A 14336-nucleotide genomic window follows, 5' to 3' on the forward strand; every position below is an offset into this window, starting at 1 on the left:
TTGGCAGTGTCCGTATCTTTTTTGAGTTTCTCAATCGCTGTGTCCACTTCTGGACCGAACAGTTCTTTTTCATTAAAAGGCATATTGAGAACTGCTTGTTGAATCTCTGGTTTAAATCCAGACGTTCGGAGCCATGCATGCCTTCTGATAGTTACAGATGTATTAATTGTCCGTGCAGCTGTATCTGCAGCGTCCATGGAGGAGCGGATCTGGTTGTTGGAGATGGCCTGTCCCTCCTCAACCACTTGTTTTGCCCTATTTTGGAAGTCTTTGGGCAGATGTTCAATGAGATGTTGCATCTCGTCCCAGTGGGCTCTGTCATAGCGCGCAAGTAGTGCCTGGGAGTTCGCGATGCGCCACTGGTTTGCAGCTTGTGCTGCGACTCTTTTACCAGCTGCATCAAACTTGCGGCTTTCTTTATCTGGGGGTGGTGCATCTCCAGATGTGTGAGAGTTGGCCCTTTTCCTAGCTGCTCCTACAACAACAGAGTCTGGTGGCAGCTGTGTTGTGATGAAAGCCGGGTCTGTAGGAGGCGGCTTATACTTTTTTTCCACCCTTGGTGTGATTGCCCTACTTTTGACCGGGTCCTTAAATATGTCTTTTGCGTGCCGGAGCATACCAGGGAGCATAGGCAGGCTTTGGTAGGAGCTGTGGGTGGAGGAGAGTGTGTTGAACAGGAAATCATCCTCGACCTGTTCTGAGTGGAGGCTTACGTTGTGAAATTGTGCTGCTCTAGCCACCACCTGAGAGTACGCGGTGCTGTCTTCTGGTGGAGATGGTTTTGTAGGGTATGCCTCTGGGCTGTTATCTGACACTGGGGCGTCGTATAGGTCCCATGCGTCCTGGTCTTGGTCACCCTGGCTCATGGTGGTGTGAGCTGGGGAGTGTGATGGCGTTTGTGCTGGTGAAACGTTAATCACGGGCGGAGGAGAGGGTGGTGGTGTAACTCTTTTCACCACTTTTGGTTGTGGTACTTGTTCCGCCTGGAACTCCAACCTTCTCTTTCTCCTAATGGGGGGAAGGGTGCTTATTTTTCCTGTCCCCTGCTGAATGAAGATACGCTTTTGCGTATGGTCCGCATCAGTTGCTTGTAGCTCTTCCTCAAACCTATGCTTCTGCATTTGGGAGGTTAGCGAGTGCTCTTCTGTATAAGAGCCTGAAGCTGGGTCGCTTGCAGTTTGTTTCGGCGTCGAAACTGTGTCTGCGTGTTTTTTCGGCTCCGAGGTGACTTTTTTCCTTTTCGGTGCCGAAACCTCTCGGCGTCGATCTGTTTCGGTGCCGCTGTCTCGGCGTCGAGCCGTGTCCACACCGGCATCTCGGTGTCGAGGCTTGTCTCCAGCACTTTCTCGGTCCCGAGAAGGCTGCGTGCCGGTGTCTCGACCGGAGTCGGACGATCTCGGCACTGTTTGGGCCTTTTTCGGTGCCGACGGTCGGTCACCGATTTTATGGGTTGAGCCATGGCCTGGTGGCAGTGGCGTCCCCTGGGCCTTGTAAATGTTTCTTTGTGTGGTTTTCGACGTCTTACTCACGGTTTGTGTATCGTCGAATCCTTCGGAGTCTGAGTCTTGGATCGAGAAGGTACCTTCCTCTTCCTGTTCCTCGAACTCCCGTTGGGCTGTCGGTGCGGACGCCATTTGAAGTCTTCTGGCTCGACGGTCTCGGAGTGTTTTTCGGGACCGGAACGCACGACAGGCCTCGCAGGTGTCTTCGCTGTGCTCAGGTGACAGGCACAGGTTGCAGACCAAGTGTTGGTCTGTGTAGGGGTATTTATTGTGGCATTTGGGGCAGAAACGGAACGGGGTCCGTTCCATCGGCGTTCCTCAGCACGCGGTCGGGCCGACCAGGCCCCGACGGAGGATCGAAAAACTACCCCGAAGGGCACCGGAGCTCTTCGATCTTCGATGCGGTGTTGAATCTAAGTACGCCGATCCCGAACGCAACAATACCGACGAAAATCTTCCGAAATTAACTATTTTTTCCGTTCCGAAACTCGGAGCGACAGGAACACGTCCGAACCCGATGGCGGAAAAAAACAATCGAGGATGGAGTCGACGCCCATGCGCAATGGAGACAAAAGGAGGAGTCACTCGGTCCCGTGACTCGAAAGACTTCTTCGAAGAAAAACAACTTGTAACACTCCGGCCCAACACCAGATGGCGAGCTATTGCAGAACATGCGTATCTACAGCGACAGATGCCATCGAACACATAATTAAAGGCAAATACATTTGTCAACACTGGGGGTTGTCTGAATTTCTGTCCACCATGTATGTACCGCAGCAGATTCAAAGAAATGTACAGAACAGGCAAACTGTAGCTACCTCCTCGGTCAAGCTGTCCCTTGATATCCCAGTCCTAATGCTTGGAGACTGGAGCATAAACTGGCAATACAAGCTGTCGCAGATTTTTAAAATACAATCTTCAGTTGCTTCAGAAGCCCAACCCCAGAGTGAAGCTTTACCTGAAGACCATAGGGACTGAATAGAGGCTCTGGATGTGGACAATCATCTTCACATACTGTTGTTCCATAATGTTATCTTCAAACTAACGTCTTGGGGAAACAGCCCACATGCTCTCCAGGGCTACTGCCCAAATGGAACCGCCACACAAATACCCAAGATTACAACTACTTGTGGTATGCCTTTGCTGGAACCATGCTGGAGTATAACCTCACGCTCCAAATACATAGGCGGTAGTCACTTTTTTTTTTTAAATAGGAGTTGCCTTTAGCTGTCGGATTACCAAAGACCTATTGTGTACTGTACCAATATCACCAGCAAGCTTTGAGCCATACCACCGCTTATAATTTGTTGGCTTTCTTGTTAATCTCATTTGCTTGCTTCTTATTCAATAACTTTTTCCTCTTTTTGCGTTTTTCCCTTCCCTGGGGTATAGCCTCTTTACCATCCTTTTGATCAAATGACTATGTTCTTCCACTGCTCACATTCAGGGAACTACTTTTTTCTTTTACTTTCAGCACTCCATGGGAGTGCTGTTTTTTTCTTGACCTCTCTCGTCAGCCCTTGTAGCTGTGCTTCTTTAACAGTGCATTTGAAGTTGTTTTCTACTATGCAAGGCTACCTTGCACTGCCACATTTAGTTTTTTTTTTTTTTTTTTTTCCACCATGGGGACTTTTTAAATTTTTCTTCTACCTTTGTAATTTCAGCATAGCATGAATTTTTTTCATATGTAAAATGCTTCGGTTTGTTGCAAAAGTTGCTGTCAATCTAGTCATACATAAAGTTTTCTCTCACCATACATTACAGTGATGAGCTTTTGTCTCCCTCGTCATCAGTAACAATCTTTTAACTCGCCTTGGCTTGTGCTCTTATTACAGCCATGTTATATTAAGACTAAAGGAGATTCTCACGCCCCAGAAGCGCACAAAAGGTATTTCTAGAGTAACTAACTAAACGTTTGCAGTTCATTTTTCTTCCTGCTGTAATTACTCTCTCAAGGTCTTTGTTCCTAATTACGTGTAAGATGTTTTCTGAAGAAGCTGCCAAGCTGTGTGCCCTAAATCAATTGCATGTATTGGGAAACGTGTTTAAAAAAATAAATTAAAAAAAAAAAGCTATTCTGCTTTACATCTCCTTGGAATTGCTCCAAAACAAAGTGTCATTTTGAATATCCAGTTTCTGAACAGCATTAGCAAATTCACAAGGCTACATTACTGGCCTTGGCAATGCGTGTCAGTGATAGTATATAGGTCACTTGATGTACCAGTGATCTGGAAAGCAGGACCTGACCAAAGGCAGGACAGACAAGTGCCGAGCATCAACAGTGGGAATTTAAAATAAACAAAACCCATCTAATTTCTGTTCTGTGAACAGAGTAAAGAGCAGTAATCGAACACTAAAAATAACAAATAGACCAGACTTAAAAGAACACCACTAGAGAGAAGTCTATGAATTGATGAAGAAAAAAAAAGTCAAAGCACAGGCAATCAAGATAATCATACTGGACTATAAAAAGTTACTTCTATTTTAAAACAATTAGAACATGGTCAAAAAGGCGGGACCGACTCTTTGAGAGTGACGAAACACAGAAGGTCCCATCGTTACTGAAGGTCCCATCTTTGGAAGCAGAGGAGAGTGAAATAGCAAGATCCTACTTTCACTTCTCATGAAGATCACCTTCTGGAGCACACATTTTCATAGAAATGGGTGAGAACACAGTTGAGGCATGCGGCTGGGGTGGCAGAATTAACATGCAAAGTCAGATCGCTGAATGAGTCAAAACTAACAATGTTGAACATGGATGAAGTTGGCTTTCAGCATGGTCAGACTTGGGTTACTGAAAAGAAATGGGAGTCATATCAATTACAAGTTTGTGAAACTAGAGAACATTCGTTCCATTCTCAATGTTTACTTATGGCTGCTAATGTTTCATGCCTGTGACTGTGTTACATACTTCTAAAATCAGCAGCCATTGATACTATTGACTATACAATCACCTTAGATCGCAGTGTTCTTAGAGAGGCTAGACACCAACCACCTCAACTTTGCTCATGCAGACCCAAGCTCCATCTCTTGTGTAGAGGAGCCACAGGGCACCTTCTTTAAATTTTGTATAGAAATCTGCCTACACCTCCTATCATTAGTTGGGCTCTTCTGCACAATTACCCCCCCAATAGGATCTAGACATCATAGAAGTAACAGATTTTCTAGAGCATCCAAGTTCAGGAAGCCTGTGCTGGAGATTCACAGTAGATCTACAAAAGCAGACTAAAGCTTAAATTCAACTGGATGGTAACTGGCTTCCACCCACCCAACGGCATTTGCCTAGCTGAGCAGAGAAGCCCGGGGTGCCAAAATGACAACACTTGTTTGGGGGGATATCAATAATAGTTTTGGTGATAGTAGGTTTATCTACTCAGAAAGACTCATTGCAACACTTCCTCATCTGCCCACCATGGACAATTGGACTTTACTGTTTGGACTAGACAAGATCACCATCCTTTAACTTGGTGTGCCTGCTTACCTTCTACACTGCCCGCAGCATGTGCTAGTTGAAAGACCAAAACCCTGCCTACAACCTATATTCTTAATATTTCGTTTTCAAAACACTATATATATATATATATATATATATATATATATATATATATATATTTTTTTTTTTTAAAAAAGGTAGTTTAACTTTTAGAACAGAAAATGGTTAAAACTTGTTTCTTCCATCAGTAGATCCTTTGTTGGTGCTGGGCCAGTTCGTCCCTCAATACCATCAAGCACCACAAAATCCAATTGTGCATATTTTTGTTTGTTTTTGTATTACCAAAAAAAAAAAAAAAACACGGACAGCTGGCAACATTGAGCATGACTGAGGGAAAGAGTTCAAGAACTATGCCCTGGAGCAGGGCACAAGTCTCTGCCTAGTACACAACTTGGCATTTAAAAAAAAAAAATAAGCAGTGTGGAGACAGCACAGCCCCTTTGCAGAGAAAGGCCTGGGGTACAGTAAGGCCTAGCTAGACAAGTGGTTCCCAACCTTTTGACCTCTAGTTATTCGAATCTGTTTTTCGCTCTAGCCCTACAGGAGTAATAGTAAGATGGTCTAGGAAGAGAAAGGAATGGCATCAAGAAAGACCACAAAAGGTATATAAACTCATTGGAGAAGACAGAAAGAAGCCTCAAGGAGGAGTAAAATGTGGAGAAGACTGAAAAAAATAGGGCTCCTTTTAACTCAAACACACAAAAAAACAGACAGACATGAGATGAAGTGTCTCAACTAGAGGGACACACTCCACAGCTGGAAGACTTTGGCAGAAACCCAAAACCCACTGTTGCTCTAAAAACAAATACTTAAAGAACAGTCACACCGTGTAGGTTCCAAAGTCCATTTTTCATCATAACAAATTAAAGCTCTGCCGTAGATAAGATACAAATTCATAAAGATTGTCCAGGGGATATAGGGGCTCTCCCACCACATTCGTTTGAGAATCAAAATATCTGCCCTTTCCATAAACTATTCAGATACTCTGTATGTTTTAAATGATGGTAGGAGGCCCCCCTCATGCAAGCATACACTACAGGGACCTGTTAATCAGGAGTCAGTTCTTAGCAACATCTCTGGTTCTGACAGTGCGCAGTACAGGGTATAGCCCAGCTCATCCACCTCTGCAGGTGACAATTCTGAGAGCAGGTTTACTTGTGGCTCCAACACAGAGGGCAACACACCCCGCTCCAAGCAATCAACCAGCTCCCGCAGCACTTGCAGAAAGCGGTCAGCCAAGGCTTCCTGGGCCCAGCTAGGCCCTGGTTCACCTGCTTGCAGGATCACATTGGTAAGCTGGGAAGCAGTTAGCCTGGAGAGTACTGGGTGGCGTTTGCAAGCAGCTTTGAGGATCTTGAGACAAATACAACGGCAGCCTGCATCCTGCTGATCAGAAGCCCGCAGCCGTGCCGTCTCTGCCGATCGGAAGCTTAGCCGCCACATGGAGTCATACTGTGTGAAGCGATGGGGCCGAGCTACCAGCAGCCGTTCACCTAGGACCACACAGGGCAAAAAGTCAATGATGAGGTGGCGGTTTGCTTCATATTGCACCTCCAAGGACAGGGTCTCTGAAGGCACAACAGGCCGGATGACATAGTCCAAGACACTGCCAATAGCTGGCCAGTTGATTGAGCCTGCCACCAACTTCTCAAAACTTTCCACCACCACCTTAGGTGATAAGTAGCCACCAACCACACAGCGATCCCAGTAGCTGCTTCCTCGAGGGAAATATTCAAGGTTTTCCCGACGAACCAAGCAGAAGCCAGGCAAATTCAAGATTGTCTCCTCACCAAGCACACAGGACCACAGGTTTCGCTCCACCACCAAGGGAACCATGAGCTGAATGTGATCAGCAGTCACCACCTATAGAAAAGGGAGATGAGGGTTACTTGAAGTACTAGTTATATAGTGTTCAGCATTTATTATACAGATGAAAGACAAAGCAGTGATCGCTCAAGGCACAAACTGTCTGAACACATCAGCAAAACTTGACCAATAACTTTGCTGCTTGACACCTAACTAGCATTTGTGACCTAAGGAATCCTTCTGCCAAGGACTTAGCATGTACGATCTGTGCAACCTGAGGTATATCTACACTGCCCAAGACCTGACTTAGTAAAGTCCTTGTACGCTATGGGGGATTCTCTGCTGATGTCAGACATTCTAATAACTGTAATACAAGGGACAGCTGCAAGCCTTGCACCAGAATGTTATACGCAAATGGAGAAATAGCTTTCGTTATTGGAGGCTTGACCTCTCTAAGCCAACAGATTGTTCTGCTCACTGAGGCCTGCAAGTCGTGTAACCTGAGGGACAGATCTGCTGTCTGTGGATCTTAACTGTTACTGGAGGAATGATCTTGTTCTCCAGGGCGTACACCTGTGAGATTGGTGGAACTGGACTGATAGCTGCCGTTTGAAGGCCAAGCGTGCGTCAGAGAACTAGCTCAAAGGCTTCAGCTGTTAAGACTAGTGCCTCAGCCCTAAAGATTTTTCAGCTAAGGAATGGGCCTGGCAATCTGTGAAACTATACGAAGACTTCTGGTGCCTGAGCCAGTTGACAGCTCAGGAACCAGATGGATGGTACCACTGTATGTAACTTGAGCCTGTAATACATTTATACAATAGATGTGCATATAAACAAGATGAAGTGTATTCATGACACTCCAATTTGTTTGACATAAAATAACACATTCCCACTTCAAGCGTCACTGCACATGAAACCATGAGCTCCGTGACATTTTGTAATTATCCATGCACTGTGGGTCGTGTTTGTATGTTCCTCTGACAAGTTTAGGATGTGTTTAGTGTCACCCACTGAATATAATTAGATGTTAGTTGTTTCTATTTCAAGATGGCCACAATTCGTGATTGAGAAATGCAAGCAATGGTAGTCCTAGGCGACAATTGGGAGTAGATGCTTGGAACACGCTGCAATAGTGGAGGTATATCAACGTGGTAGAGTTCAGTATCGAGGATGTGACCAATATCTGCCCAATCAACACAAACACGTGATCTGGTCATAGATAAGAGGACGAGTAGTATTCGCTAACTGCTTATAGCTGGAAGTAATTAGACTGAATGGCTGTGTGGTCACGATTTATAAAGAGCGAGCTCCTTAGTGGCTTGTCCTGTAGGTGCAGCCATTGGCAGACAAATTGGTAAATGTCAGTCTCCCCAAAATACAGTGTATTTGTTTATGCAGATACTCATAGGAGTTTCATATAACTGGAAGACCTTCACTGCAGGTTGTTCCCGAAACAGGTATAAAGATAACACAACAATAACTGGAACAACGCATTTCAGAGGTAGACAACGGGATGTAAGGGTGTTCATGGGTCGTTATGGAAAGTGAGTTTTCTAGCATACATTTGGGAGGTTTTAAGTATGGTACAGGGTTGAGACACTCCATGGCTCGACACCTCACATGGGCGAAGGACGGCACTACTGAGTGAGTCTGTGTGACAGTGTTATTTTACACTGGGTTGATTTTTTTGTAATCTGGATTTGACAGATATTGTTAATGAGAACAGTCAAGGTCAGTAATAGGACTTTTCTTTTTTCTTTAATGGATATTATCTACCATTGTATAGTTTTGAGTGGGATGATGAGAGTATTCCCGTATCATTTACATAGGTTTTTCGGAAGGTTTCTCCATCAGGAAGAACTATAGGACAACAGCAAAGGGGGTACCGAAACGTGCTAAGAATAAGGAAATTGCTACTTTTGTCGAGATAATGGCAGCAGATCAAGCGTAGTGCAGTGACCGATAGATGTATAAAGGGTACATGTGGATGACACCGGAGCGAGCTGGAGGTGTGTTTCACGGACTAGAGTAACAAGAAGAGTGCGGACATACATGATCCAATGCCACGGGATGTTGAAGTGAGGTTCTGGCTGGTTTTTAAATTGGTTTTAATTGATTTTTAAACATTCATGATTAAGGATTGACTTTTTGATTATGTATCTTTGTCTGATATGTCTTTATGTCTAGTTTTATGGCGGTGTATTAAATGGTTTACAGATATTTGTAGGGAGGAGACACGTTTATTTGTCCCGTGGAAGGCGATATATATATTTATATTAGACCCCACTGAACCTCCTCGACGGAACATACAAACACGACACACAGTGCATGGACAGTTACAATAGGTCACTGAACATATGATTTCATATCCAGTGGGAGTGTAGTAGCTTATGTTGACCAAACTGGAGTGTCATAAGTACTCTCCCACTTATTTATAATGTTTCTCCCTATATTGGTTTATATGTTGTCTGCGCAGTTGTGATATACTAACTTTGCAACAACACTTTTAATGTATGAATTCTTATGTCTATATAATTAAAGCCTTACATACATTTTTTCAAATTCCCATGGTATTGAATTTGCTGGAGTGTGCTGATGTGTAACTGTCTGAAATTTAGTTATTCATCAAGGGGAATCTGGAGTGCTTTCTGGTTTTTAGAACCCTGTCCCCCTTTGTCTGAGGGGTCTCGGTCATATTTTGATATTCTCACAAAAGCGTCATAACTTAAGACACTTCTCATGCAAACTCGGTGACACTACAATACCAAACTGCTAGGAAATACTACAGCGATCACAGCCCCACAAGTGTGGTAGCAGTACTTCTTATGACTTCACATTAAATACTAACGATTCCAGACACAATGACATCATCACTGCCCTAGTATTCCAGTCGTAACTCAACTACAGGAATATACTGTACTTGGTAAACTTAGGCTCTCATCTACTTGACCAAAACAATACAAAAATAAAAATACAAATAGGGCAACAATGAAGCAGAATACAATGTAAAGTAGCTACTGCTCTCTTGGTCACACGTTACATCAACTGGGCCACAACGAGACCAACATTAAATGGCGAATAGCGGAAACCATGACAACACCCTTACGTGGAAGAGACCTATGTGCCATCCTCAATCGTCATGTGTGAAAAATGGATAAAGTGATGCAGTTCCACCGCCAGTGGGCTCAACAGTCTAGAGGAGTGGAACAAAGTCATTAATATACATGGTCATTTTTTTCTCCTTAAAATAGGGAATTCAATATAACCACTTGACAATGTGTGAACACATACAGAATCTCCATAAAACATGAATTGAAGGTTTTGTATCAAATTACATCTTTCAGAAGTCTGTCATTATACTCAATGGTCACCTAAAACATTTTGTGGCCATTATCACTAACTCAAGTAATTGATTTTAAATAAGCATACTAATTGTAATACCGCATAACTAATGTTTTCTTTATACATGAATGTCACACACGTCTCAAAGATTTACTAAATGTATGGTCTGTTTTTACAGAAAGACTGCCAAACCATATATGACAAGTGTAAAGGTACGTCCTTAGTTTCTACAAAAGAAACAATTTTTCCGATGGTGTACACATTATAGGACAGATCATTTTCTATTTCCAACTTTTGTACCCCAGTGTTGAAAGCTTTTTTTCTTTATCACCCATTCTTTATTGCTAGGAGAACATATCCTCATGCCACATTCATAAGTTGGCAGCTAACATATTTAACGCGCCACCTCTTTCTTCTACTTCAGCACTCCTTGGCAGGGTAGTGAGCTGTGCCGTTCTGCCTCTTGACATTTTTGTTTTAAACAAATACTCACTTGTCCTTACACACCGAATTTTGAGCAATACCAAGTAGTACTGGTTATTGAATTCCTGCTATAGAATATACCATTTAGAATCTTCTTGCTCTGTTTTACAACCATAATGTTGTGTTTTGACACAAATACACCTACACCCTTGATGTACAAAATTATTGTCAGGAGAGCAACAAACACTGCAAGGTACTCAGAACTGCAAGTCACCAAATGTCTACGGATCACCCTTACAATTAGATAGGTAACCTGGCAGTGTAGAATTGCTTCTTTCCACCTCCGCATGTGGTGCACACAACTCCACAGGGTCGTTAACATTTCCAAATTTTTCTATAGCATTGTTCTTTGACTTTTTGGGCTACTGGGTGAAATAATGTTTTTGCAGCATGTGTGGGTCTAGATACACATGCTTTGCATACTCCTGCCATTTAGTCTTGGATTCAGTCTTTACAAGTTGTTTTTCTTCGAAGAAGTTTTGAGTCACAGGATGTTGCGCAACTCCTCTCTTTGTCCACAATGCACTTAGGCACCAACTCCACCTTTGATCTATTTTTTTTTTCCTCCATCAGCTTTAATTACTACTAATGCAGATGAGTGTCTTGGAGCAAATCTGGGTCCTGCAACAACTCTTTAACTCTAGTAACAGGACCCACTCACTGTGCTCTTTCCTCGAAACGGTGTACCATTATTTGTACTGCAATTAATCATCTTGATGCTAGTTGGACGGCTCTAGGTCTTTAATAGCCCTAGCCCCATTCGAACACGGAGGTCTGTCTCGGAGGATGTCAGTAGATGGAACACATACTTTTCTAATTCTGCTTACAGAACAACGCCAGTATCTCTGAGCGGACCACCATGAAATCCGCAATCTACATCTCTTCCCAGATCACAAGAAGTTGACATGCAAGTTCTGGCTCATTATCTGTTGCAATACGATGTTGAGATATCAGAGGAAAAGAGGGGCTGGGCACACTAAAAATGCAGTGTGGGCCATTATCAGATAATTCAGACCTTGTCATTACCAAGGAGGCTGCAGGCCCATCCAGAAGCCTGGCAGCTCAACCATGCCCAGCCAGAGGCGTTTTCTTCAGAACATCTCAGAGGAAGAAGAGATAAACCCTTGGCATCAATATGACCACCAAGGCACGAAAAATGTACTTGACCACTCGCTATAGGAGTCATAATTGATCAGGTCAAGCTATTTTTAGGACTTACTCACCAAGTTGACAAGGAACAGGTGTTGTGTTCAGTCGGAAAGTGCAGGGCCAATAAAAGATGCCTTTAAATCTTGTTCTTATGTCACATTTGTTCTGTGTTCACAGCTAGAGGTCAAAAGTCAGTTTGTCTTACAATTATTTTTCTTTTTGAATGCAGAGTTCCAGGACTTGCTGTTTTGATTGTAAAATAAACGGATATAGGGTGGGTGTCCGTTTTTTCTAAAACACAACATTTAAATGACTAAGTCAACTGTAAAAACATTTCAAAATATATTTTGGTAGTTGCGAAGGCCTGTTTTTTGTATTTGTGCGATTAAAAAAATATTTTAATAGGATGAAAACATATCAGTATACTTTAGGAGTTGATGTGCAAAGGATATGTTTTCTCAAACCCATTTTTTTTGCAGATTGGTAATACACTATACAGTTTCATCAGTAAAGCTGCAAATTAGTGGAAAGTTTTTTTTGCATTGCTTGGAAACTTACTCTGTGTTGATGATAATATGCTAGCACATCATGGTTTAGTAATACATTTATCAAAAGTGAGTGTTTAAATAAACTGAGAAACGCTCATACCCTGATGGCAATGCGGTTAGAAAACTAAAAGCATGTCATGGGATCCCTATAAGTGGGCTAGATTATTGTGATACATGCAACACACCTTAGTCTACTTAAACAAAAGAGGTTTTTTGTACTGCAGAAATGCTGAGCTCACATATTTGAAGGTGCAATCATATGTAAGAATTAAGAAAAAGGCGACTCTATAAACTGTTTGCCCAGGATCACACAATTTGAGACCCGTTTACAGGACAAGTACATTACAGTTCGGTCGAGTAGATTATTTAAGTTACTTGCCCTGCCCGTCTAGTAACATTTTTATGATTTTTCTAGGCCTGAGCATGCAACTAGATGATCCTGAGGGCTGTAAGTACCACTGCAAGGTAAGGCCCTACAAAGAGGCAGACCACCTTTCCTGTGTGTTAGGCATCTAGGTTACAGTCAACAAAGAAAAAGGCCTCAGCCTCCAGTCCACCGCCACCCTCAGGCTACAGTCAGCATCAAGACAAGGCTTCAGAGATGAGCCACCATCTGCCCAAGGGCATCAAGTCACATCCATCCTTGTACAAGCCCTCTAGTCCAAAAGACGTTCACCTTGCAGCATGCTGCTTCACTATTGCATTAGACCAAGGATATCTGCTCCGGCATACCCAGACACCTGTCCAGCTCCAGTACCTCTGGTTCATGGTAAGTGGACACCACTAATATTCAAAGTGCTACCATTCAAAGTCACTATAGCTCTATGGGTCTTTATGAAATGCCTGGCTGTGGTAGCTGCTTATCTTCCCAGAGCAGGCATATATATCTTCCCGACTGACTTAGACATTGCTACCTGCTCTTGATAACACTCAAAGGCTAAACTGCACAGAAGGATCAGCACTCTAACGGAAAGGTAAAGAAATCCCACTTTCAACATCAACTGATCCACTCCTTCCTAGCTGCAATCAAACACGGTCATGGAACAGCATACCCCAATCAGCAGAGGCTGATGGCATGTCAACAGCTGCTGTCTCTTTCAGTCTAATAACCCATAAACTGTAATCAAGCTACTTGACTTGCTATGATGGCATCTTGTATACCAATTGCACCAAATGCCAGATTGCACATGCCTCCACTCCAACATTGCCTTGCAAGTCACAAGTAGAGGGGTCAATGGAAAGATCTAGTGTGGGTAAGGGCCAACAGTCCACGCTCTGCAACAGTAACAACTGTTGCTTTGCACACCTTTCTTGGCCCTTCTTCCGCAGGTGACCATTACCACAGACGCATCGCTCATTCGTTGTGGTATTGTAGCAACAAATGTCAAAGGCACCTAGGTTTACCATTACCTTCAGGTGCATCACAAACTCAGGGCAGTACTGCCAAAAGGGAAAGGAGCTTCCTGCATCTCCCCGCCCACCTACAGATGGGAGACTGGTAGCAGGACATGGATTGGTGCATGTTGGCTGAGAGGGTGGTTTACGAAGGACTAGGTTGTCCCTGGAAATGGTAGAAAATCTGAGGGTCATGGAATACCTAGCAGAGTAATATCTGCAATGACGGTTTCCTCTGGTCGGTGTGGAACACTAACAGACCCACCTAGATCCTCCACAAATGTTGACTAAATAGTTGTTGGAGGGGGCTTGTCGATTGTCTTGTGATATGTGAAGCTTAATTAATTGATTATCCTGTCTGTTTACTGAGATATTGTTTACCTGGCTCTTACCGTACTCTCAATAAAAAGAGAAAAGGGAAAGAAAAAAAAAAAGTCCAAGACACCTGGACCCCTCTTGATTAGGGGAGGCACGTCAACCACATGTAGTTCAAGGCTTCTACTTAGCACTCCAAGCCTTCTACTCACTGGTTTGTGACAAGGTAGTCCTTGTAAAAATGGACACCATGACTGCAGTGTATTACATACGAGAACTGTCTGCCCTGGCACAACAAATTTA

General features: G+C 43.4%; 1 protein-coding gene across 2 annotated transcripts in view; it reads right to left on the minus strand.

Annotated features, from left to right (window-relative positions):
- Window positions 1-5825: 5825 nt before the first annotated feature.
- MIEF1 (mitochondrial elongation factor 1) overlaps window positions 5826-14336 on the minus strand; it is a 55031-nt gene continuing 46520 nt past the window's right edge. For both annotated transcript variants that reach the window (XM_069231290.1, XM_069231291.1), the window contains one exon: window positions 5826-6858. In XM_069231290.1, coding sequence (XP_069087391.1) covers window positions 6046-6858 — 813 coding nt within the window. In that variant the 3' untranslated portion in view covers window positions 5826-6045. The remainder of the gene's footprint in view (window positions 6859-14336) is intronic.

This window comes from Pleurodeles waltl, chromosome 4_2, assembly GCF_031143425.1.
Source record: "Pleurodeles waltl isolate 20211129_DDA chromosome 4_2, aPleWal1.hap1.20221129, whole genome shotgun sequence".
In the NCBI taxonomy this organism is placed as follows: Eukaryota; Metazoa; Chordata; class Amphibia; order Caudata; family Salamandridae; genus Pleurodeles; species Pleurodeles waltl.